A 24,004-nucleotide genomic window follows, 5' to 3' on the forward strand; every position below is an offset into this window, starting at 1 on the left:
GGGAGGGAGTAGATTGGAAGTTATTCTCGTAAAAAAAGAAAGAAGCATTGCATAGGTATCATTAGTTGTTGTGGATCAGTTGGCATGGTTGTCTTCGGTCTAGCACGCGATGTGCTCCGGGCGCGACGACACTCCCTCTGGTCAGATCCAAGCGTTCGGCTTCGAGCTTCGCCTCGCTGACAGCCCAAGGGAGCATGACGTGAAAATTTAGAATTTGTCATCCCCTCTTGCTGTGACCTGCTGGACCCGGGAAATCCCCTCGACCATTTCCCCAAGCTCCTCCCCGTCCGCCGCCTCACGCCGCCCGCCGCCCGCCGCCGCTGCCTGGTCGCGCGCGGCAGCCGCCTCCCGGATCGCTACCCCATCACCGGCCACCGCCGCCAGCGACGACGGCTCCATGACTATGATGACCCCTTCCCCTCTCGAGGTACGTGCCCTATCTCCTCACTCGCCTGATCTCCCCGGCTCCTCTCGCCCGACTGCTCCGTTCCGATCGGGGGTCTCCTCTTTCTCCATGGGTTTACGCGCACCTCCCGGATCTGAACCCTCCTCCTCCGTGCCCCTCTCAGCAGCAGCAGGAGGACGATGAGATGCTGGTGCCACACCAGGAGCTCTCCGCCGCAGATGCCGCGCAGCCAATGGAAGGTGAGACTGAGAGCCTCGCGATTTACCCCCCAGCGTGCTTGTCCGTCTGTCACGGTGGTGTGATTGCCGGGTGTTTGCATTTCGACCTTTTACTGATCTTGCACGCGTGTTGGTCTCGGTGGTGCTCTTGTTGGCGTTGCTAGTGGTGGCGCAGACGGAGCCTACGAACACGGCGGAGAGCCAAGCACCCGAGGACCCGCAGACTTCCCGGTTCACCTGGACGATAGAGAACTTCACCAGGGTCAGCGGGAAGAAGCACTACTCGGATGTGTTTGTCGTTGGTGGATTTAAATGGTGAGTTCTGGACAACTTGCCATTTTGATTCGCCGTGAAAATGCGTCTAATGTGGGAGATGTTGGACGTTGAAGGTACTGATGGATGTGCTTGTTTTGGACGTAGGCGTGTGCTAATTTTCCCCAAGGGAAATAACGTGGACCATCTCTCGATGTACTTGGATGTTGCAGACTCGGGGAACCTCCCTTACGGATGGAGCCGGTATGCTCAGTTCAGCCTAGCCGTTGTAAACCAGATCCATCAGAAGTATACAGCACGCAAAGGTATTGCTTTTCTTGGATTAATGCTGTAATTATATTTTTTAAGCCATCCGTCATGGAAGTTTCAAGGGAATATAACCTTGAAGTCTTGAGCTAACGTGGAACAGGATGAACCCATTGATCAGTTAAGATTCTGTGCATGTACTGCCGCATGTTATCCGTTTGGCTGTGCAACTGAAGCCGTGCACGGTACATGCCTAGGTTATCATGCAATAATGATGCTCGATAACACACAACCCCCTTTTTTCTTTCTTTTGGTGAGATGGAGCACATTCTTGTAGATCAAGATATACACTATTCATAACTGATGTATCACATGCAAAGCAGACATCTTTCTTGTAAAGTTTGATATAAACCTTGTCTAGTCTTTACTTCAATGTCTAAGGATCGTTCAACTTTTATACCTGGGAGCTGGATGTTTCTCAGCTGTGCATCTCTTTTTTGTGGGTTCTTGGTCAGTGGTCAGCATTGTTAAAGTAATTCAATTATTGTGTGGACTCTAGTTTGACGTTGTATTTCTATGGTACTGGTGGCGCTGAAACTGTTATATATATACAGGTAACAGTTTGGGAATTAATTTCATGAAACTTCTTTTAAGTTATCCGTAAATCACAAATCACAACATCTGCAGTTGATCGTTTTCTTTCTTTTGAGAAACTTACTCCCTCCGATCCATAATAAGTGTCGCAGTTTTGAACTAAGGTTAGTTCAAAACTGCGACACTTACTATGGATCGGAGGGAGTAGTTGATATTTTTTATAATGCACATTAGATTATGTTCTATCACGAGGAAAAAATCCTTATATTTCCAGTCATATTGTTTTAGTACTTCTCGGTCAGTTATTGTTGCTTGAAGCCTGAACCTTCAATATTTTTTATCATGCATTTAGTAATGGTATAATGATTGTTAGTTTTGTTCCATGTCATGCACTCGATTGTGCCCTCATGCTTTCAAAGACTCTTTGGGCTTGTTATTTTATGTGGTAGCTAATGAAGTTCGGTAGTAGCGGTGCTTCGGTGATATTGTGAGTTTTTAAATATTTCTGCAAAATTTCTCTGGTTAAGGCTATATGTTGGTCCCATGTTTGGCAGATACTCAACATCAGTTTAATGCACGTGAAAGTGACTGGGGTTTCACATCTTTTATGCCTCTGAGTGAGCTCTATGATCCAAGTAGGGGCTATCTCGTGAATGATACTGTTGTTGTTGAAGCTGAGGTTGCTGTTCGCAAAATGGTTGACTATTGGACTTATGACTCGAAAAAGGAAACAGGTTATGTTGGTCTCAAGAATCAGGGTGCTACCTGTTATATGAACTCTCTTCTGCAAACCCTGTATCATATACCTTACTTTCGGAAGGTGTGAGACCTTGCTTTGTCGTACTGCACATGCTTTGTTGTGAGTTTGAATTTTGAACTAATTTTGAATCAATTCATTGATTTTCTTCTTAGGCTGTATATCACATGCCAACTACTGAGAATGACATGCCATCTGGGAGTATTCCTTTAGCCCTGCAGAGCCTTTTTTACAAGCTCCAGTATAGCGACAATAGTGTAGCTACAAAAGAGTTGACTAAATCTTTCGGGTGGGACACCTATGATTCTTTCATGCAGCATGATGTGCAAGAGCTCAATAGAGTTCTATGCGAGAAACTTGAAGACAAAATGAAGGTGGATGTTATATTAACAATTACCTCTATGCCAATTACTTGTCATTAACTTTGCTTTCTCCCCAGGGAACTGTTGTGGAAGGAACAATTGAACAACTATTTGAAGGCCACCACATTAATTACATCGAGTGCATTAATGTTGACTATAAATCTAACAGAAAAGAGTCCTTTTATGGTAGGACCTATAATTTGAATTGTGTTTGCATTTTATGTGCTATATCCATCTATTATTTAATGGTCACTTATGCTGGCCTTGCAGATCTACAACTTGATGTCAAAGGTTGTCGTGATGTTTATGCATCATTTGATAAATATGTCGAAGTGGAGCGTCTAGAGGGTGATAACAAATACCAGGCTGAACAACATGGCTTACAGGTTCCTACAAATCATGTTCATCATGGCTTTGAACCTGAATCTTAAGTTGCATTATCTTTGTTGTTAAATATTTTGGAATATTGGTGTGGTACATTGTACATATGAATGGCAGGGTACCTTTGCTTGCTCTATTAATGGTTACTTTCTAATGTTTCTAATGTGGCCTTGTGATCATGAGGTCACAGGTTTGAGTCCTGGAAACACCCTCTTTCAGAAATTTAGGGAAAGGCTGTGTACAAAAGACCAAAGTGGTCGAACCCTTCCCCGGACCCTGCGCAAGCGGGAGCTACGTGCACCGGGCTGCCCTGTTTTTTTGCTTGCATTAGTCAATACACAGAAATGGTTTACTTGATAGTAATTTTGGATAACAGAGGTGTTAGTGTTGTAGCTGACGTTGTCTACAGAGGTTGTAGAGTGGGATACTCGGAGGACGCGTGGGCCGTCACAGTGTAGGCGCCGTGGTACAGTAGAAGGGTAGTGGCGAAAGATTGGAGACTTAGAGGGGTAGAAGAGAAGCATAGGCAGGAACTAGGGGCCTGTTTGGAGTGGATATTAGATTAAAAAATAGGCCCATTGAATGCATTGATGGGACGTTTACTGCTTCACCCGGCCAGGCACCAACCAAACAGGTTTTCTCCAGGCGAGCCTCATCAGGCAAAAACACTCCAGCGTCTCACGTCCACACCAGGCACCCTCAAGATTCCAGGCAGGAGGGCGAGGACATGAACCAAACTGACCCTAGACATTTCGTTTCTTGCCTCCTTACAAGGGGGAAACATCCTTATATTGACCCTTTAGGTACTTGAACACACGCTGGATACTTCTAGACTAGGCTGGGTCCATCTAAGAGACAACTGGACTCTACCCACAGACTCTTCTACTAGGATATATACACCCTGGATAATTCTAGACTAGGCTGGGTTATTCTAGGAGATAACTGGACTCTTCCCACAAACAGATTCTTCTACCAGGACACACACACACACACCCTAGATACTTCTAGACTAAGCTTGATAGACAACTGGACTCTAAGATGCCACAACAGTTAGGGTATGCTTGGATGGTGGCCAAAACTTACCTTACGAATATTTTTGTCATGGCTAGTTCATTTTTCTTGCTAACGCTGGTCAACATATGGGGCTAACAAAAGGTCACCCAAAAATTTGGCTGGCCAAATATTTGGTAGGGCAAGCATTGGATAGAACCAAACATACCCTTAATTCTCTACTAATGCTCTGTTTGGATGTTGATATTGAGGGCCATGGTATTGAATTGGCCCCAATATCAAATCTGCTTGACTTTGATATTGACATTGAATCCGAATTCTATTGTTTGGATGTGCACGAAATTGACGCTTGGAATTCGCATAAGGGGCTCAATTCTGAAGCTTGTTTGGATGGTCATTCTCTACATTGGAATTGCTTATTTGGATGAACATTGTATAGAAATCAGAAGGGATTATAAGATTCTAGGGTTTCCTGAGATGGGGGCCTAGGGGTAGTGCCCATGGAGAAGCAGCAGCAGCCATGGGGGGCGGGGAGAGATGCAGCCATCGCCATGGGAGGCAAGGAGGCGGCCGCTGTAGTGCTTGTGCATAGGAGGCGGGGTGGGGGGAGCGGGTTTTGAGCCTGCGCCCGGAGGTGCCTGTGCGGGAATGAGAAAGCCGGAGAGGCACACCTGTGCCGGAGGAAGAGGGAAGGAGAGGCACCCGCGCCGCTGGGGAGCTCGATGTGCGCCGCACCGCCGCCCTTCATCCCCTCCTTCCGCGCGCTGCTTCTTCGTTTTCCAGGAGCATGGGCGAACGAACCGGTAAGTGGGCGCTCGATCCCCGAATTCAGAGCGAAGTCGAGGTAGGAGCCTCTGATTTCTTTATACTAGAAACGGGGAAGGAAAGCAGGCCGACCAATATCTTGGGCCAATACCGAGCGTCAATACCATGGCCATCAAAACAAAGATATTCGGGCTGTCTAATGCCAATGCCAAAATCTGGGCCTCAATATCAACATCCGAACGGGGTGTAAGAGATTCAGGAAAGCTGCATTGATGGAACCGTTCCTTTCTGTTTAATGAAGGAAATTGGTGTAATGGTTATATTTTTCTGATTTTCTGTTTTTGTTTCCTTGGCACCTGAATTGCAGTCAATCTTTTTTGCAGGATGCAAGAAAGGGCGTACTCTTTCTTGATTTCCCTCCTGTTTTGCAACTTCAACTGAAGCGTTTCGAATATGATTACATGCGAGACACAATGGTTAAGGTTGGACTGTGGTTACCCTTTTACCTTTAATTGACATCTTTTGTAGGATGGACCTTTTTGAGTTAGATTCTACAAAATAATGGTTATCATGACATCATGGTGTGCATTTGGATATGGTATGAAGGACTTTTGTGTATTAGATTGATGAAACATAGAATGTCGTGTCGATACACCTGTTGCACTTACTTTGGGGCTACTAAACCTATTTGTGCATGAACATATGACTGATTTATTTTGTAATTGCATTGAAATAAGCTTAATGTGCCAGCTTTGCTAGAATCATCGTATGAGCACTTTTTTTTTCTGGCAGAATCAGGTGGTTTCTCAGGGAAGTAGGCAAATGTTAAGCACACCGTTACAGCTGGTGTTTGCTTTATAGAATTTTGGTACAAAGATGATTCTGATGGTTTACTTAGGTGGACGCTGGTAGCCTAGTACCATGCTGCTTCAATAAGCATTTCAGGGATACTTGGATATCTTTCTGGCTGAAAGTAGTCATTACAGTTCACAACTCATCCTCTTGTCTTGTGTATTAGCCATTTCTAATTGGGACGACTGTAGAAACCGGATTCACTAATTGGTAGTAGAATCCTAGCATGACCTACATGCTGTAACACACTCATCCAGCTTGCAGTTCCATGCTTACTTTCTAGATATTCAAATGAGTACTTGTTTTGCTGTACATACTTTTTCTCATGCCAATGCCAACGGGGTCATCTTAACACAAATGTCAAAATATACATGATACAAGGGACGACTGTAGAAACCGGATTCACTAATTGGTAGTAGAATCCTAGCATGACCTACATGCTGTAACACACTAATACATCCAGCTTGCAGTTCCATGCTTACTTTCTAGATGTTCAAATGAGTACTTGTTTTGCTGTACATACTTTTTCTCATGCCAATGCCAATGGGGTCATCTTAACACAAATGTCAAAATATACATGATACAAGGGGATCCAAATATGTAATTGTATCTTGGGGTGTGTTTTGTTGGTGGCATCAAGTGGAATATAACTGGTCGGTTCCATTGTTGGCACCTATTCCCGCGTTTGGTTGGGCAAGAACACCGATTCCTCAAAAGGGAACACAACCCTCAGATGCGGAATGCAGTGGTTCCTCCAAATCGGCGGAATGACATGGTTCTTGGTGGATTAGTGTGCTCTCACGTGTCTAGCCTATCTCTCTCGACTGCGCCTCTCTCTCTCTCTCTCTCATTTCTTTAGCAGCGCCGCACCACGGAGCATAGGCGGCGGCGGGGACGGGTAGAGGACTGGTGGCGGGCTAGCACCTAGCAGCAGCCCCTCCTGAAGTCAGCTCCTCCAACGGCGGTGGCCGGGATGGCGCAGACCTGTCTCTCCTTCACCAGGGGTGGGGTGGCGGCAGCCAGGAATGGCTCATCCGAGGTGCTGTGGCGGTACGACGAGACAGCGAGCAGGGAGTAGGCCTCCACTTGTGTCCTTTGGATGGCGGGCAGGCAACGGCGCCAAGCAGCAGCAGCATCAGATCGCGTGGCGGTTGGCTCGTCTCCCTATCTGTCTTCCGGCGGCGACGAAAGGGGCAGTAGCCAGCCGGCCGGTGGTGGCCACACCTGGGCAGCAGCAGCATTGGGCAGGGAGCAGCTGGGGTGGCAATCAGCGTAATTAGCAGAGAGCAAGCAGAGCGGTGGCAAGCAGCAAAGCTGGATCGAGTGAACTGATTGTTTTTTTTCTAGCTTGGCACTGTCCTTGCAATGCACGGGCAATTATCTAGTGACAGACCAAAGTGGTCCGACCCTTCCCCGGACCCTGCGCAAGTGGGAGCTATGTGCACCGGGCTCCCTTTTTTTGGCATTGCTTGATTACTGCTAGATCTGTGTGCTCTATGTTGAGATTGATGATTTTATTTTGCTGCCACTAGATAATTGCCTGTGCGTTGCAAGGGGATATAAATATTCTAGTACCTTAGCCGTGATTTACCTGCGCATATAAATGTGATTGTGTAAATAAATGTTTATAAAATCCTGCCCATGATTTACCTACCTAAATAAAAATCACTTATTTGGTAAGAATTTGTTGGCTTACCAAAGGAAACATAATTTTATTTGGCAAGTCAATAAAAGGTCGGACAATTAAGACGATTTTCAAGGAAAATTGGTGAAAAAAACCAGCGACAGGAGGAAAAAAAAATCAAAACGGAGAAAGGGAGAGGAGAACATACGTAAGGTTGGAAGAAGCACTCTGCCTGGCAGGAAAAGGAACACTATTCTTTTTTTATTTTTGCTGTCATGAGTACTTGTGTGATCTAGATTTTGTGCTTAATTAAGATTTCTTGTCTATTCTTCTAATAGTTGTTGTGATGATAAATTTTACATAGACATCAGATTATATGTGGATGATAAATCATTGTGAAATTGGAATGTATTTTGTATAATTTGTTGTTAAACATAAAAAAGGTTCTAATTGCTCATATTGTACATATGCATGTGAGAGGTAATCTCAGAATCCATTCCATTCCAACTCTCCAACCAAACGTTGAAATATAACCATTACATTCCACATTTTATCCCCAAACAAACTCAGGAATGGAACCAACCCATTCTGGTGGAATGGAACCATGACATTCCATTCCACTTCGTTCTCAAACAAAACACACCCTTGAGCACAGCCCATAGAGTCAATCACATTTGAAACCATTTAATGTGAGATCCATGCCATCCTATCTTTCATTCTGTATGAAATTGGCGACAAGTTACTTACCCATTTTGTTCTCTTTGTAACCTTTCATTAGGAGTCCTCTCTGATTAACATTTTTTGTTTTTGTTCATTTGATTTCTGTTTGCGTTTTGGTTGCCCAAGTAATTAAAATAATATTGTTTGCTCATTTCTGTTTGTAGAAATGTTTGGAAGGATGCTTATGAGTTGCTAATAAAAATAACACCTACTTCTGCAGATTAATGACCGTTATGAGTTCCCACTACAACTCGATCTTGATAAGGATGATGGAAAATATCTTACTCCAGATGCAGATAGAAGTATTAGGAACCTTTACACTCTTCACAGGTAATAGGTTTTGTCTGACATTTTGGTACACGTTGTGTTGTCCAGTCATTTCTTTGAATGATTTATTATACTAAAGGGAACATCCATGAACAATAATGATGTATGTAGAAACTATTAATTCCAATAAACAAATCACTATTTTGTGCAGAACAGTTTGAAATGGTACTTTGGAAATTTACCTGTTACTTTTGTAGTTTACTTTCATAGTCACAGTTCCATACGAGTTTAAATGTTACTGCAATAAGTCTCAGATAGATGTGATCTGTATTTTGTTGGTGCTAATGTTCGTCACATGCTTTTATTCAGTGTTCTTGTTCATAGTGGAGGAGTACATGGTGGTCACTACTACGCTTTCATACGACCTACACTCTCAGACCAGTGGTGAGTTTTATCTTTGGAGTTATCTGTCCTTGCATCTCAGTACTTGTACCTTAGGAAAAGACTATTTTGGGTACTGTTTATTTTTGTTCCTGCTGTTACGCATCACCAAATAGTGTGAAGCAGCACAAGGTTGTGGAGGAGCAACTCCACCTTGCTGCTACAAAGTGTACATCACAAGTGTGGACGGAACTACTTGAACAAGTTGCACTAGATATCGCTCTAGAGGCGGAAATAGGCCAATGTGGTAGCAGGAGTTCAATCCAAAACTCCTAGAGCACAAGATCTAGTCCAGATTTTAAGATAAGAACAGCAAATTCTATTATAGGTAGTGGGGTGCATAGCCTGGTTACAAACTAGAGGTGAAGACCTCTCTTTTTGTTGGGCTTTGGGAAGCCTTCACATCTGACCTACTTATAGCTGGAACACTCTAGAAAACATTACTTAAGATTCAACATTCAACTCATAGGAATTGACAGACTGAAGAGAAGCAACAGATGCTTTATAGGCTGGAGATAATGCTTATAGAAATATAGTTTCCAACATCAATGACATCGAATCCATACCTTTTCTCTGGTATCTCTGCCGTTGCTCGAGTAGTTCTCCTCAGCAATTTGCCCATCAGTTGACCCTTCTGTAGCTCCTGACCCTTCAGCCTGATCCCCATCAGAGGAGATGAAAATTACATCAGCACTATCCTGTTGTTCCGTCAGTGGTTGATCTGGTTGCCCTGAGCTGCTCCTCTTGCTCTGCTGTCCACCTCGGCACACTGGCAGGCGCGCTACCGATTTGAGTCGGTGCACCAACCTGCACATCACCAGTGTAGGTCGAGGCTTGTGTCAAATGAGCCAAATGAGTTAATGTGCTACTGCTCTCCCCCTCTTGACCAATTTCACCAACTCGAGGAAGAAAAAGAAAGGATAGACATAGGAGAAACTCAGTCCATTTCATTTGCTCCAGGAACAACTTCAGTACATGACACTCAGTTTAATAGTATGGTCTAACCACCCTTATCATTGATGAATAGGACCCACTTGGCAGCTCCCTGATCCCGCTCGTCATTTCTTTCTTCTCCATGGGTTTGAGATGGGTATACAGTGTTCGAATTAGCTTCTGTGCACACTTTCTATTTTGGCTGAGTATTCAAATTAGCTTCTGCTCACATTTCGTATTTTGGCTGCATCGGCATCTTGTATTTAGTGCAACTGAAGGATGGCTTCTGACAGAGTTACTTGCATGCAGTCTGCTAAATAGCCTTCTTGCACCGTAACATGTTCAACGAGCTGTGACACCAAACCACTTTGTGTTCCTTTGCGTACCATTATGTTTCCTCTCTGATTGCTGTACACCTGAAAGCAGTTCAGCAAATGTCGTGTGTTAATTTTTTTTTCTTTCTGTTTTTGTTTCAGGTATAAATTTGATGATGAGCGAGTAACAAAAGAAGATACTAAAAAAGCGCTTGAAGAGCAGTACGGGGGCGAGGAAGAGGTAATTTTTTTTATCAACAGTTCATCCAGTATATGACCTGTTGGTTCTAGGGATTTCGCTCATCTTTTATGTGTATGACACCTTCGTCTCTCTTTTGTCTTCTTTTGGAGGGAACAGTTGCCTCAAGTTAACCCTGGTTTCAATAACACCCCATTTAAGTTCACAAAGTATTCAAATGCCTACATGCTTGTATATATTCGTGAGAGTGACAAGGAGAAAATAATGTGTAATGTTGATGAGAAGGACATTGCTGAGCATTTGAGGGTGAGTCATTATATTCTCCTCTCTTTCTAGTCAGTATAGTGTACTCCTTTTGTACTAGTGAGTCAGTTCAATTGTTCTTTTGCAGATAAGGTTGAAGAAAGAACAAGAAGAGAAAGAACACAAGAAAAAGGAAAAAGCTGAAGCTCACCTCTACACCATCATAAAGGTCTTGTTAATTGCTAGTGTCAGTCATACCAGTTAGCTCTACTGGTGCACTCCTTTTAATATTTCTCTATTTGGAATAAATTAACCTTAGGTTGCTCGAGATGAAGATTTGAAGGAGCAGATTGGGAAGAATATATATTTTGATCTGGTGGACCATGAAAAAGTCCGTAATTTTCGTATACAGAAACAATTACCCTTTAATTCATTCAAGGTAATATTTCTAAAGCATAGTTCTATTTTCTACCACAAGGTTTATTTTTTTTTGAGAACATGCAAACCATTGCATGTATATGCATTAGATAGAAAGAAAAGCTCTTACAACAGTCATGTGGTCTACCACAAGGTTTCATCGCTAAGATTTACTTGCCTACTTTTAACATAAGCTCAAGCCCTTGCAAAAACGATCTTTCGGCGAGTGCTCATGATTACGCGCTTGTTGTCCACCTTCCGTCTCGTGGTCGGACTCCACTTCTTCTATATGTCGACTACATGATCATCACTAGCGATGACTCTCGAGTACATTGCCTTTATGAAGGCTCGTCTTAGTGAGCAATTTCTTATGTTTGATCTCGATCCTCTTGGCTGCTTTACCGGGATTGAGGTTTCTTCTATCTCTGATGGCTCCTTGATCTCCCAAGAGAACTATACCCATGAATCCGTGATCTTCTTGCTCGTGCTGCTCTTATTGATGAGCGCATTGTTGAGACCCCGATGTAGATGAACGTCCACCTCCGTGCTTCTTACGGTGAGCCTATATCTGAACCGACGCGCTACTGTCATCTTGTTGGGAGTCTTGTCTATCTAGTTGTGACTCATCCCGATATTTTCTACCCCCTTCACATTATGCGTCAGTTCGTCTCTGCTCCCACTTCGGTCCACTACAATCACCTCCTTCGTATTCTACGATATCTTTGTGGGACTCTCTCGTCGTCTCTTCTTCCCACGCTCTAGTTCGTTATGTCTTCAGACCTATTCGGATGCTACTTGGGCTAGTGATGCTTCAGATTGCCGGTCCCTTTTTACTTGTGTTTTTCTTGGAGTTTCTCTCATTTCCTGGAAGACAAAGAAACATACTAGAGCCTGTTCGAGTTCAGAGGCTGAGTTGTGGTACTCTCTCGCCGTCTCTTATGACTTGGCTACGGTGGTTGCTTGAGGATTTTGGTGTTTCTATCACCACACCTCCTCCTCTCTTGTTTGACAGTACATGTGCTATCAGTATTGTGTGCGACCCTGTGAAGCATGAGCTCACCAAGCATATTGGTGTTGATGCTTCCTTTGTGTGCATGATCAGGTGATTGCTCTTCAGCATGTGCCTTTCGAGTTATAGTTGGTGGATTTCTTCACGAAGGCACAAACTAGAGCACAACACGCCTTTTTGTCTCTCCAAACATGCTGTCGATCCACCATGAGTTTTTTTTGGGGTGGGGGGTATTTCCTGTACATGTATATATACTGCCTATGGCCCCATGGGAATACAAGTTGCTATTTCTCTAACGCAATCTACATTAATTTAATCAGTTACGTTTTTGGTTCATTTGGATCTCTTATTTTCTTTTGCCAAATGTGCTGTTTGATAGGAGGAAGTTGCGAAGGAATACGGCATTCCGGTACAGTCTCAGCGCTTCTGGTTGTGGGCTAAGAGGCAAAATCATACATACCGGCCCAATCGTCCGCTGGCCCCTCATGAAGAAGCACAATCAGTGAGTCATAAACTGTTTTGAAAGATTGAACTTGTAACCTTTCAATTATTTTGATGGGTGGAAAACTATTTGTTTGGTGTTATTTGCTCGATATTTCCTTTTTTATTCTTTCTGGTCTCTTGCCGTCATGTCAATGCAAAATTGGTTAATCTGATAGTTCTGTTAGTTGCGAGCACACATAAGTTGCAATTGGATGGTAAGTTGGTAACTTAAATGGAAAGTTGTACACTTCTTACTGTAAGGGCTGTTTGTGGTCATCTCTCAAGTACGTATATTGTGGTGCATTGGTGTATTTGATCTCATAATCCATCAATTCGGTTGAATTGCTAAAATGAGGTGTCAGTGCAGTAAATCACTATGACTTTTTGAGGTATGATTTATTGCTCCTATGTTTGTTGCTCTTTGTATGTTCTTTCATCACAATTCATACCTATACCAGAGCAGTTTGTATGGCCTTCAGGTCTGTTTAGGTTGAAGATGGTGGATAATGCCTTGGCCTTTTTACTTTCCGTTCTATTTTATTTGTGTTGTGATTACAATATAGTATCTCATTACTTGTCACGTGCTGCACAGGTGGGGCAACTTAGGGAGGTATCAAACAAGGCACACAATGCTGAGCTGAAGCTATTTCTTGAAGTAGAGCTAGGATTGGTATCGTATAAATCAGTTTCAGTTTATTGTTTCTTTTGTGTATATATTTTGCCTATTTTATCATTAAATTAGAGATGCCTGACCATGTCTTATTGTTACCTGTGTAGGATTTGCGCCCAATTCGTCCTCCCGAGAAGAGCAAGGAAGATATTTTACTTTTCTTCAAGCTTTATAATCCTGAAAAGGAAGAGCTTCGGTATATCTCCTCTCAAGGATCAACTTCTTTTTTTGATACAAAAGACTCAGACACTGACATCATTTTGTTGTACAGTTTTGTTGGTAGGCTTTTTGTTAAGGCTTTGGGAAAGCCATCTGATATCCTGACAAAACTTAATGAAATGGCTGGATTTTCCCCAAATGAAGAAATCGAACTTTATGAGGTGAGTGCAATATTCAGTTATGTACAACTATATTTTATTTCTCTTGCTATGTATGCATTCTTGTACTCATTTCGTTGTGGTACCTTGTATGGAAGTTAATGATCTTGTGGCATACATGCATATACCTATAGTATTTATCTTCCCTATATGAATATTCTGAGCTTTTTATCATTGTTATGCTGCAGGAAATTAAGTTTGAGCCTAATGTGATGTGTGAACATATTGACAAGAAACTTAGTTTCCGATCTAGTCAGGTTTGGGGAAAAAAACTCGTTTTCAGATACAAACTTCTTTCAGGTCTGTAGTTATAAAAGATAAACATTGATTCTCCACTTACTCTTTCTTGTGTTAGCTTGAAGATGGGGACATAATCAGTTTCCAAAAGCCATCTATACCAGGTGGCGATACTCAAGTGCGCTATAAAGATGTTCCTTCTTTCTTGGAGTATGTTCATAATAGGCAGGTATACTCAGATACAAGTGTAGTATTTTCAACTTGACTCGTTTGCTTTGGGCCAGTCTACTCTACCGCACCAAGTGTTGTGTTTTCAACTTGACTCATTTGTTTTGCGCCACTCTATTCTACCATTACCTACTTACGTACTTATAATCTTCTTGTAAATCTGGTATGATGTTCTTCTCTATGTAGCCATTTACTTAGTTGGGCAAGAGTTGGGTGTTCATGGTAAGCTTGAATCTCCAAGTCGAAGTACCAAAACAGTTTCAGAACAGAACTTTTAGAGACCCAATAGACCTTAGGGTGTTTTCATGACACTATATTCCTTACAATAATTTCTTAGATTTTTGCTATATTATGATATATCCATTTTCTGAAGGGGAGCCTTGGCGCAGTGGTAAAGCTGCTGCCTTGTGACCATGAGGTCACGGGTTCAAGTCCTGGAAACAGCCTCTTACAGAAATGTAGGGAAAGGCTGCGTACAATAGACCCAAAGTGGTCGGACCCTTCCCCAGACCCTGCGCAAGCGGGAGCTACATGCACTGGGGCTGCCCTTTATGATATATCCATTTTCTGTAATAATATGATGGTATATCCATTAGCTGTGCACTTGTATCTAAACAGAAGTGCCGTGTGTTCATACTAAATATGGGCATGGGCCGCCCAGCCCGATGACCCGGCCTGGGCCTAGGCTGGGTTGAGTTGGGGTTGACACCCGAGCTAGGCTCAGTCCTCAATCTGCAGCCTGAAAGACAATTTGGGCCGGGCTCAGGCTCAGGTTTTCAGCCCAAAATAAACCCGACCTGGTCTGAACTACCTCAGATCTAGATCCAGCCTAGTCCCCAGCAGCCATATAAATCTCCCTCTGTTGCATCACTCCCCCCCATAACCCTAGCCTCCACACCAGATCTGGAGTTCTGGACCACCTCTCCCCCAAACTACCGAGCACAATGTTCTCCCTCCCCACACAACCAACCTTGCAGCGGCGTCCCCCTTGGTCACCTTGGCGGTCCTCCTCACCACCTCAACTAGACAATAGTGGTGGTCGACGTCTTGGCGCTGGGGACACAGGAAAGCCGACGAAGTTGTGCCTCAACCGGAGGGCGGCGGCGGTCGCCATCCTCCCCACCATGCTCCTGCTAGCCTCACATGCATTGCTGCACAGAGTGCGTTGCCATCCTCCCCACGTGCTCCTACCACTAGCCGATGCTTCCATGCGCAATGGCTTCTCCCATTGGCCTCTGTTGAGTATATGAGCAATTTTCCGTTAGGTTTTCCAGAAATGCGGTAGATAAATCATGATTGTTTGGCACGAGAAACAATAAAAATAACGTGCTTATTATATTATTATCTCTGTATGCGCCAGGGGAAATAAACATTGCTGGTGTGCCAGTGTACTAAGTACACAAATAAATATAGGGAAACAATGCACTTTATTGATCTCTCATTGGAGAAACAAAATTACAACACCCCTTTACATATGCGCACTCTAGTACGGCCGAGATGACTTGGGCGATTGTGAAGTTCTGGTTCACGGGGCTTGGAGAGCAACCGATTAATTACGTCCGTGAGTCAAAGTCGCGGACCACCTCCGATTAAGCTGCTGCAATGGTGGTCGTCTTCAAGTCTTGTCTTCTCCAAGTGCTCGGTGTAGAGGATGGTGATGATGTGGTGGACAAGAAGGGTGGAGTGGTGCATCCGTTGCTCCGACGATGCTTAGCAGTATCCCTCCGGCTTTGTGGATGTTCGATGATGAAGTTGTCTCTAGCTCAAACAGATGGGCGGCCTTCGCCTTATCGGTGGTCGGTCTACTGGTGCCTGCCTCGTAGAGGCTTCGGATATGGTGGCTTGCCTTTGCCGCGTCGGTGCCCGGCAAGATATGGATTACTTCATTGGAAAAAGACATGTTGGTGAAGTGGCTTCACCTCGAGCTTGGTCGATGTTGGGGGTGTGTTGATGTAGAAGCTGAAGTAGACTTGAGCCTCGCCGTGTGGCGATGTTGCTTGATGATAAGACGACAATGCAAGCTTGACAATGTAGACCTCGGGGCGTTAGAATTAGGCAAATGACCTCTGCTTGGTGTAGGCGGTTGACGTAGAAGAATGGTGGCGTACGGGTGCAGTCGTCCGCGCCGGTGAATATGACGACATCATGTCGAAGTAGGTGTCTCGCGCACGCCAATGTAGACGACGTCCTCACTAGATGAAGATTTGACGTAGATGAATAACGCCGTGCCAATGTAGACAATGTCCCCGCCAAACGAGGAGTTGATGTAGAAAGATGACAACTAGTCAGTGTAGACTGATGGTAGTGTGACGATGTAGTTGACGTCCACGTCAGGTGTGAAGTAGATGAAGATGGCAACATCATGTCGATATAGTCACCTTCTTCGTCGAGTTGAATGTTGATGACGACGGCACCGACGCGGTTCCGTGCGATGAGCTAACTAGCTCCCGGGACGGTGAAGATAGATGTTGAACTGTTGATATGTCGAGCGTCGCGGTTGGTGATGGCGGTGGCTCATGTGGCAGCTCGGTCGATGACGACATGGTAAAGTCGATATGCAGGCAACATCTTGTACCTGAAAATATATATGTGCATGTAGTGGAAGAAACATGGTGTAACGAAGCCACGTTCTAGTGCCATCCCCGTGGAGGTGTACTTCGCTGCCTCGTCCTCTCTCGCCTGACGCATCGCCTCTGCAGTTGTGTTGACATAGAAGTAGCATGTTGGTTTAGATGGGAGAAGGCACTGCCGGTCTGCTCGTGGATGTACGTCTGGGCGTGGGTGAGAGAAGACGTGCACCGTTGGTCTGTTCCTGGCGCGCATCCGTTAAGGCGGCCATAATCCGTTATGGACGCATGTGCCTGGAGGCAGCGAATGCTCATATCCGCCTTAACGGATGCGCGCCAAGGATGTATGGTCGCCTTAACGGATGCGCGCAAGGAACAGATCGACGGGCAGGCCGCACACGAGAAGCTCCACTATCTTCGGCCGTTAGGGCCACGACGAGGTTGGACCGCTCACCGGCAGCACCGTCGTATGATACATATTTGGCGATGTAGTCTGAGGGCAGAGCTAGCAGTCTGCTGCATATGGGCCAGCTTTGATAATCCCACCATCGTCTCTGTTGCTATTCCCATCGTTTGCTCGTTGGATGTGCTGAAATGAGAGAGATAGCATGGGAGAAATAGGCAGGCATTCCATTGAAAAAGATGGACGCTGTGTGTGACTTCATTCTTCTCCTCGTTGAGGTAGATGGTGGTGGAGCCTTGACACCGGCCTCCTCCTCCCGGCGCGTGTGCAGCTACGCTTGTTCACCTGGTGGATGCCTGTGCTGCTTCACCGGCTGGATGTACGCCCTAGTCGCTGGCGCGCGTGCTTTGGCTCGGCGCGTTGTCCGCGGCCACCTTGGACGCGCGCGGACGCTCGTTCAGTCTTCAATTTGTTGGGACATGCTCTGTGTCGCTGCTCTCGGCTGTATGGTACGCCTCCCGGCTGTGTGTGTATGCCCCTCCTTGGATGCATGCTTTTCAATTTGTTAGGGCGTGCTCTGTGTCGCTGCTCTCGGCTGTATGTGTACGCCTCCCGGCTGTGTGTTTATGCCCCTCCTTGGATGCATGTTTCACTGTCCAGCTAATGGGCTTTGCATCCCTAATCTGCCTAATGAAGAAGTTAAAGAGAACAGTAGAGATATTAATCAATGTGCATGGTTCCTGCATTGACTCGGCCTTGATGCAAGTCTTGACGTCGCTACCACTAAGGGTCTCATCGACGCTGTGGAGATGGCACCGGGGCTTCTTTTCTGAACGTCTGTTCTTCGCTCGTGTGTGCCATGCCGCTGCCTCCTCTTTGTGTTGTCTCGGCGGTGCCATACAACCATGGGTTGCTTTTGGTTCGGGCACGTGTGCCATGCCGATGTCAGTGCGTCGTCCGCGGCCACTGTGTTCCTTAGCTGCCTCTGTATGCCGCGTGCTCACTGATGGAAAAAGGCACCGTGGGCCTGTTTCAAGCCGCATGCCTGTCGCTCGTCGCCGTACGGCGCCATCTGCTGCCCCGTGGCCGCATTGTGTGCGAGTGCACCGAGTGCTAGGGCCTTTTCCGCAGGCTCCTCCCCCCTCTCCTCCCTCCGTGTATCTCTTATCCTCCCCCGCTAATCGTTCTGCTCTAGTATTTATAGGCAGAGGGTAGGGCGCAGGTGAGACCTCATGGTTGCAATTTTCTTGGAGCAGATAAGATAAGTATGTACTTGTGAGGGTCATCCTTATCTCTTCCTTCATGCTTATCCGGCTGGTCATTAAGTTGTGATGCGCATGTACGCAACTAAGCATGCGGTGCACCACAACCCCTGATCGATCGGGCATGCACAAATATGTGGTCATTTGCCTCCGTATCACTTGGCCATTTGGTATATGTACGTATATACCAGTACTACTTCACATGTATATCTGGCCATGGTGTGCCATGCATGTATACTGAATTACTGATGTGTAGAAACACCACACATTCACGAATGTGATGGATGCCGCAAACAAGTGTGTTGAACTTGTATGCACTTTATTTATTTATTCTTATTTGCACGTAATATGTACAAAATCTTGCTGAACAATGATGAACCATATTAATCATGATCAAAATCTCGTCGAACAATGACGAACATATTAAACATGATGATCGAACGAACAAAAGTACTACACATGGTAGACATTTGATGAAAGTAACATGTCCAGATCAATTGTAGTGCCAATAGTCCAAACATAATCCCTAACAAAAGGGATAAGAACATATACAGTGAAATGGAAGAAGAGTCGTTCATATCAGTAGTTATGTCGTGTTGACGTCGGGGAAGTAGTTGTTGGGGAAGAACTTGGGTGCAGCCATGTTGAAGAAGAATCCAGCAATCGCGCAAGAGCGCTCCTCGAAAACTTGATCGCCCCTCTCCCGTGCAGGATCACAAGAGTTGTGGTTTCAGAGGCCTGCACTTCATGGTGCACGCCATGAAGCGGAGTGAGAAAGTCGCAGGCACAAGGCTTTGGAACTACTCCCTCCGTTTCCAAATATATGACCTTTTAGATATTCTAATGTGGACTACATACGGATGTATATAGTCGTATTTTAGAGTATAGATTCACTCATTTTGCTCCGTATTTAGTCCATATTGGAATATCTAAAAGGTCTTATATGTAGGAACGGAGGGAGTAGGAGGCATAGGTGTGGTGTCAAATGGCTGCATCTACATTAGAGGAGCGACCTCTTGTAGACCAAAGTGAAATGGCTCCACCAGGGAGACAAAGAAAACAAAAACTGATCCACTACAGGGAGAGGAACAGTCCACGTTAGTTTGGATTTCCACTAGTAAAAAAACATTTCAACTTATTTCCTACATGACAAAAATAAGGCAGCACGTACATGTGGCATAGGTCCTAGTGTGGCTTAGCTCAATCACGAAACGCGACGCGTGTGCGAGGCGAGGCGGGCGGCAGAGGAGAGCGCGCGTGTGTGTGAAGGAACCAACCTTATATGTTGGTCCAACACATCCTGCACAACCGGGGTGGGACTAAACTTTCCACACTGTCATGAATGAATGGGCATGTGGGCTTCTGGGAGTTCCTAGGAATTATTGGAAATAGTAAAATGGGCTAAAAGCCCAATAATTCCAACAGCCCCTTCTCCCCTGCTGCGGTGTCCTCCCATTGTCAGTTGCTCCCCTGCGCCGGCGGTTCGTCCCGCTGGCCATGGTCTGCTGGCTGCTATATCAAGTTGATCCAGAAGAGATTGCCGATTGTACTAGGCCACCGTGGTGTATTGCTGGATGTGTATGGCCGTATGGTGTATGGTGCTTGTATGTTTGGAGCTCAAATGATCTGTACAACTTGTATCTGTGTCGTTGTTTGATGTTCATTTTCTTTTTGCCAATTTCACAGAGATTATATTATGTTCATAGTATGTACCACCTGGAATTTTTTCTACTGTCCAAGTAGTGCTCTCGGGCTTTTGGACTGGGCCTCGGGTTTCAGGCTTTTGCTTGGGCGGGGCTTGGGCTTGTACTTACAATATCCGGGATTTGGGCGCCCAGACTTGGTTGTTGAGGGTCAACTTTGCAAGCCTGGCCTGAAACCCGACCCGGCCCAAAGAATGCCCAGGTTTAGTTGATACCTTATGTTAGTTAGATCGCAGACGTGCAATACATAACTTCTTTTTTCTGTTTGCAGCTAAACTTGTTCACTGTTCTTCTTTTTTCCCCAGGGTCTTGTTTACTATTACTGAGATAAATATTTATTTTGGGTACCATAGGTTGTGCACTTCCGGTGTCTGGAGAAACCAAAGGAGGAGGAATTTTGTTTGGAATTGTGAGGGGTCACAAATCATTCCCAATTTTGTACTTACATATTTCTTTTTAGTCAACTTGAAAAGATATAATAGTTTTCTTCACTTAGGTCGAAGCTTCATACTTATGATGATGTTGTTGAGAGAGTTGCACGCCAACTTGGATTGGATGATCCATCAAAAGTTCGGCTTACGTCTCACAATTGCTATTCTCAGCAACCTAAACCACAGCCCATCAGATATCGTGGAGTAGAGCATCTATTGGATATGCTTGTCCATTATAATCAGGTTTAGCTTGTTCTTTCTTTTGTTTATTCATGAAGGCCAGTTTATTATTTAAAAGATGTAACACGAACCGATTTCATACTAATTTTCTGCCTACGTTCCTTTCAGACTTCTGACATACTGTATTATGAAGTCTTGGACATTCCACTGCCAGAATTGCAGTGTTTAAAAACACTTAAAGTTGCATTTCACCATGCAACGAAAGATGAGGTTTGTTTGCCTGAGTGCTTGGTACATGTTCTTATCTCCATCTTCAGTTGCCGCATCATTAATACAAATGATCTGCTAGGTTGTAATTCACAGCATCAGGCTTTCGAAAAATAGCACCATCAGTGATGTGATCACTGACTTGAAGACCAAGGTTAGCACTCATCTACCATTTCAGATTATTCAGTCCTTTTTTTCTTCTGTTTGGAGCTGAAGCTAGAATTGGATAGCCTGACTAGATGCAAATGTAACCCATGGCTGGTATCTATTGAGTAGCTACTCTAACCCTTTATCTCGTGGTTGTATGCTCAACAGGTTGAACTATCCAATCCTGATGCTGAGCTCCGCTTGCTTGAAGTTTTCTACCACAAGATTTATAAGGTCCGTGTATGTTTATTTGCAAATGGAGATGGTGCATTTTATACACAGTGCTTCTGTACATCCGGGCATACTCTTTCGACGTTCTTTTGGCATCACTGAATAAAATAATCTTACCTCTATCTACAGATATTTCCACCTCATGAGAAGATAGAGAACATAAATGATCAGTACTGGACACTACGTGCTGAGGAGGTTCGTGGCATAATCTCTGTTTTGTTTGATGATGCTGACCTGTTGACATACTAGTTATGTGCAAATTTTTTATGTCCTTTGTCTTGCACTACATTGTTTCTACTGAAACAGATTCCAGAGGAGGAGAAGAATCTCACTGCACAGGATCGGTTGATTCACGTCTATCATTTCATGAAAGATCCTAATCAGAACCAGGTACCACACTTTCCATATTTCTACCTTGAAAGATACTAGTCTATGTGTGTTGCATGGAGTAGCTACCGATATGCTGGACCAATATAACCTGAGATTGTTATCATGACCAACAGCAGATTCAGAATTTTGGAGATCCCTTTTTGCTGGTCATCCGTGAAGGTGAGACTGCTGCAGAGGTAATGGACCGTGTGCAGAAAAAACTCCGAGTTCCCAATGAAGAATTCGCCAAGGTAATCCATATTTGCATATCCTAATAATCTGTTTGGAATGAGCTATTCTGCCTGCATGTATTGCTTTGGTATAGATAGAGAAGGTTTGTTGGATTTAGTATGTCTGTTGCTCCAGTTCTGCATACCCAAAATTTCCAGACGTTTCTGGTATTTCCAACCCATGTCTGTTGAGGATATGAGCGTGGAGTTGAAGTGTCAAAATATTACCTACACCCCCAATCAAGATCCTTAATGGTATTTAAATTGAAATAAGTTGTCAGAAAATGTTTGTGTACATCTGTTATCCAGACAATAATCTTCTATGTGTCTTGTACAAAAGTAGGAATACACCTTTCTCCACTTTACCGTGTGCGATCCATTTCTATCCCTACTATGTTCTCAGGTGGTTATCTTTTGTTGGTTCGTGTGTATGGAAGCTGAGAGTATAGTTGGAGATGGGGGTTGGTGGTCAGAACACAAGAGTGTAATGAGGTCCCCCTCGGACGTACGTCAGGGCTATTGGGGCATTTTTTTGGTTTATTTATTGGTTGATGCAAAGTTACATACGAGGTCCTTTATTTACAGGACCAGCTATGTACTGGTAAACAGATGGCCACTTCTTTCCTACTATTATGTTATTATCTCACCAATTAATACACTGGACACTTAGCCGAACTAGTCAGCCGAACCGACTAAATGCGGGCCATGACTATGACTCTTCAACCACTTCCTTGCCCCATTTTACAGATCATTTAGTCATATTTATCTCTAATTCTTGGCTTGGGCACTTGGAGAGGGACATTTAAACATATAGACTAGGAACAGGGGAAGGAGAATAAAATACTCCAAAATACGATGCACCGATATGGACGCATGTATCGGTATAGGACCAATTCGGATATGGGAATACAATATTTCTGAAAAGCACCAATATGTCAGGGCACATTCCTGTCCAAAGAGGCTCTGAACTATTGGGGCATTTTTTTGGTTTATTTATTGGTCGATGCAAGTTGCATACTAGGTCCTTCATTTACAGGGCCAGCTATGTACAGGTAAACAGACTACCACTTCTTTCCTACTATTATGTTATTATCTCATCAATTAGCCGAACAAGTCAGCCGAACTGACTAAATGCGGGCCATGACTATCCAACCACTTCCTTGCGCCCCATTTCACGGATTATTTAGGCCAACTCCAACGCACGACCCCGAACGGACGTCCATTTTGTACGGATTTTGTCCGTTGGGTAGGGAAATGGGGCGGCGTCGGCCGTTTTCATGGATGCGCTGGCCGTGCGCCCAACGTGCGGACACATCTGGTCCTCCACGGCCGGCTAGTGCCCGTATGTATACATTTTTTTGGTCACATTTCTTTTACTTCATCAACGACATTTTGATACATTGGAGTACATTCACCAATTCTCGACTAGAGTAGCAAGACCAAAGAAAACAAGAACTACAATTAGACATTTTAAAAGATATTCAACTTTCATAACTGCTCCCACAAGTTGGATTAGTATCTTCTCGATGCCTTCATTGTTGATCTGCGGCTTCTCGATCTTGCATACTTTCTTCTTCGATTCTAAAGAAGTAGACGTTGCTTCGCATCTAGTCTCATCTCTAGCCTCTATCCTTGCAACGAGTGCACGAACATCTATCAATTTTCGTCCTATCAATAGATCGATGTATTCTTCTTCCCAATGCCAAAACCTGCATCCATCCTACACACAAATTTGAGTGTAAGCAAAGAACTATCGAAAATGCGCCGAATCCGGGAGCACAACCGATGAACAAGAATGTACCCCATCATTTTTGCACTTGTTGAACACCCATCCGGGATGTTCCGGCGTTGTAGATACGCAGTGAACGACCTGCCACGGGCAGTCGTCGCACTTTATGAGCGGCAAGGGTGAGCCGACGAATTGCTGGGCCAGCACCGAGCCCGGACGACGGCCCGGCGTGTCTTTGCCGGCGAACCGCCAACGGGATAGATCCGAGCGGCTAGAGGCGGAGTTAATACCTGCATGTGGCGTGGAGGCGTTGCCGGGGCGTGCGGTCCGGTACCCAACCAATACATGGCAAGGTGCAGCCTCCCGCAGCCGGATGCGCTCAAATCCGGCGGCCGGGCTGGATAGCGAGGTAGCCGAGAAAATGGCGGCGGCTATGGCGGGGGTAGGGGGTGGGGGGC

The 24,004-nt window shown here is 44.7% G+C and overlaps 1 protein-coding gene across 4 annotated transcripts in view; it reads left to right on the top strand.

Moving 5' to 3' along the window:
- The first annotated feature begins 121 nt into the window (after positions 1-121).
- The window catches only part of LOC123110922 (ubiquitin C-terminal hydrolase 12), a 27,750-nt gene continuing 3,867 nt past the window's right edge, over positions 122-24,004 (top strand). Inside the window, exons 1-29 of one of the 4 annotated variants that reach the window (XM_044531566.1) lie at positions 122-427; positions 570-645; positions 789-939; positions 1,045-1,202; positions 2,292-2,557; positions 2,650-2,868; positions 2,934-3,042; positions 3,127-3,242; positions 5,397-5,495; positions 8,430-8,539; positions 8,846-8,920; positions 10,327-10,405; positions 10,523-10,669; positions 10,755-10,835; positions 10,926-11,045; positions 12,412-12,534; positions 13,108-13,185; positions 13,293-13,381; positions 13,457-13,565; positions 13,751-13,819; positions 13,918-14,028; positions 20,316-20,371; positions 20,459-20,636; positions 20,742-20,843; positions 20,923-20,994; positions 21,156-21,221; positions 21,348-21,413; positions 21,525-21,608; positions 21,722-21,838. In XM_044531566.1, the coding sequence (XP_044387501.1) occupies positions 398-427; positions 570-645; positions 789-939; positions 1,045-1,202; positions 2,292-2,557; positions 2,650-2,868; positions 2,934-3,042; positions 3,127-3,242; positions 5,397-5,495; positions 8,430-8,539; positions 8,846-8,920; positions 10,327-10,405; positions 10,523-10,669; positions 10,755-10,835; positions 10,926-11,045; positions 12,412-12,534; positions 13,108-13,185; positions 13,293-13,381; positions 13,457-13,565; positions 13,751-13,819; positions 13,918-14,028; positions 20,316-20,371; positions 20,459-20,636; positions 20,742-20,843; positions 20,923-20,994; positions 21,156-21,221; positions 21,348-21,413; positions 21,525-21,608; positions 21,722-21,838 (3,156 nt within the window). In that variant the 5' untranslated portion in view covers positions 122-397. Of the gene's footprint in view, positions 428-569; positions 646-788; positions 940-1,044; positions 1,203-2,291; positions 2,558-2,649; positions 2,869-2,933; positions 3,043-3,126; positions 3,243-5,396; positions 5,496-8,429; positions 8,540-8,845; positions 8,921-10,326; positions 10,406-10,522; positions 10,670-10,754; positions 10,836-10,925; positions 11,046-12,411; positions 12,535-13,107; positions 13,186-13,292; positions 13,566-13,750; positions 13,820-13,917; positions 14,029-20,315; positions 20,372-20,458; positions 20,637-20,741; positions 20,844-20,922; positions 20,995-21,155; positions 21,222-21,347; positions 21,414-21,524; positions 21,609-21,721; positions 21,839-24,004 lie in introns of all 4 variants that reach the window. The other 3 variants (XM_044531568.1, XM_044531567.1, XM_044531565.1) reach the window with 3 other exon arrangements.

Source organism: Triticum aestivum, chromosome 5B (assembly GCF_018294505.1).
Source record: "Triticum aestivum cultivar Chinese Spring chromosome 5B, IWGSC CS RefSeq v2.1, whole genome shotgun sequence".
Lineage (NCBI taxonomy): Eukaryota > Viridiplantae > Streptophyta > Magnoliopsida > Poales > Poaceae > Triticum > Triticum aestivum.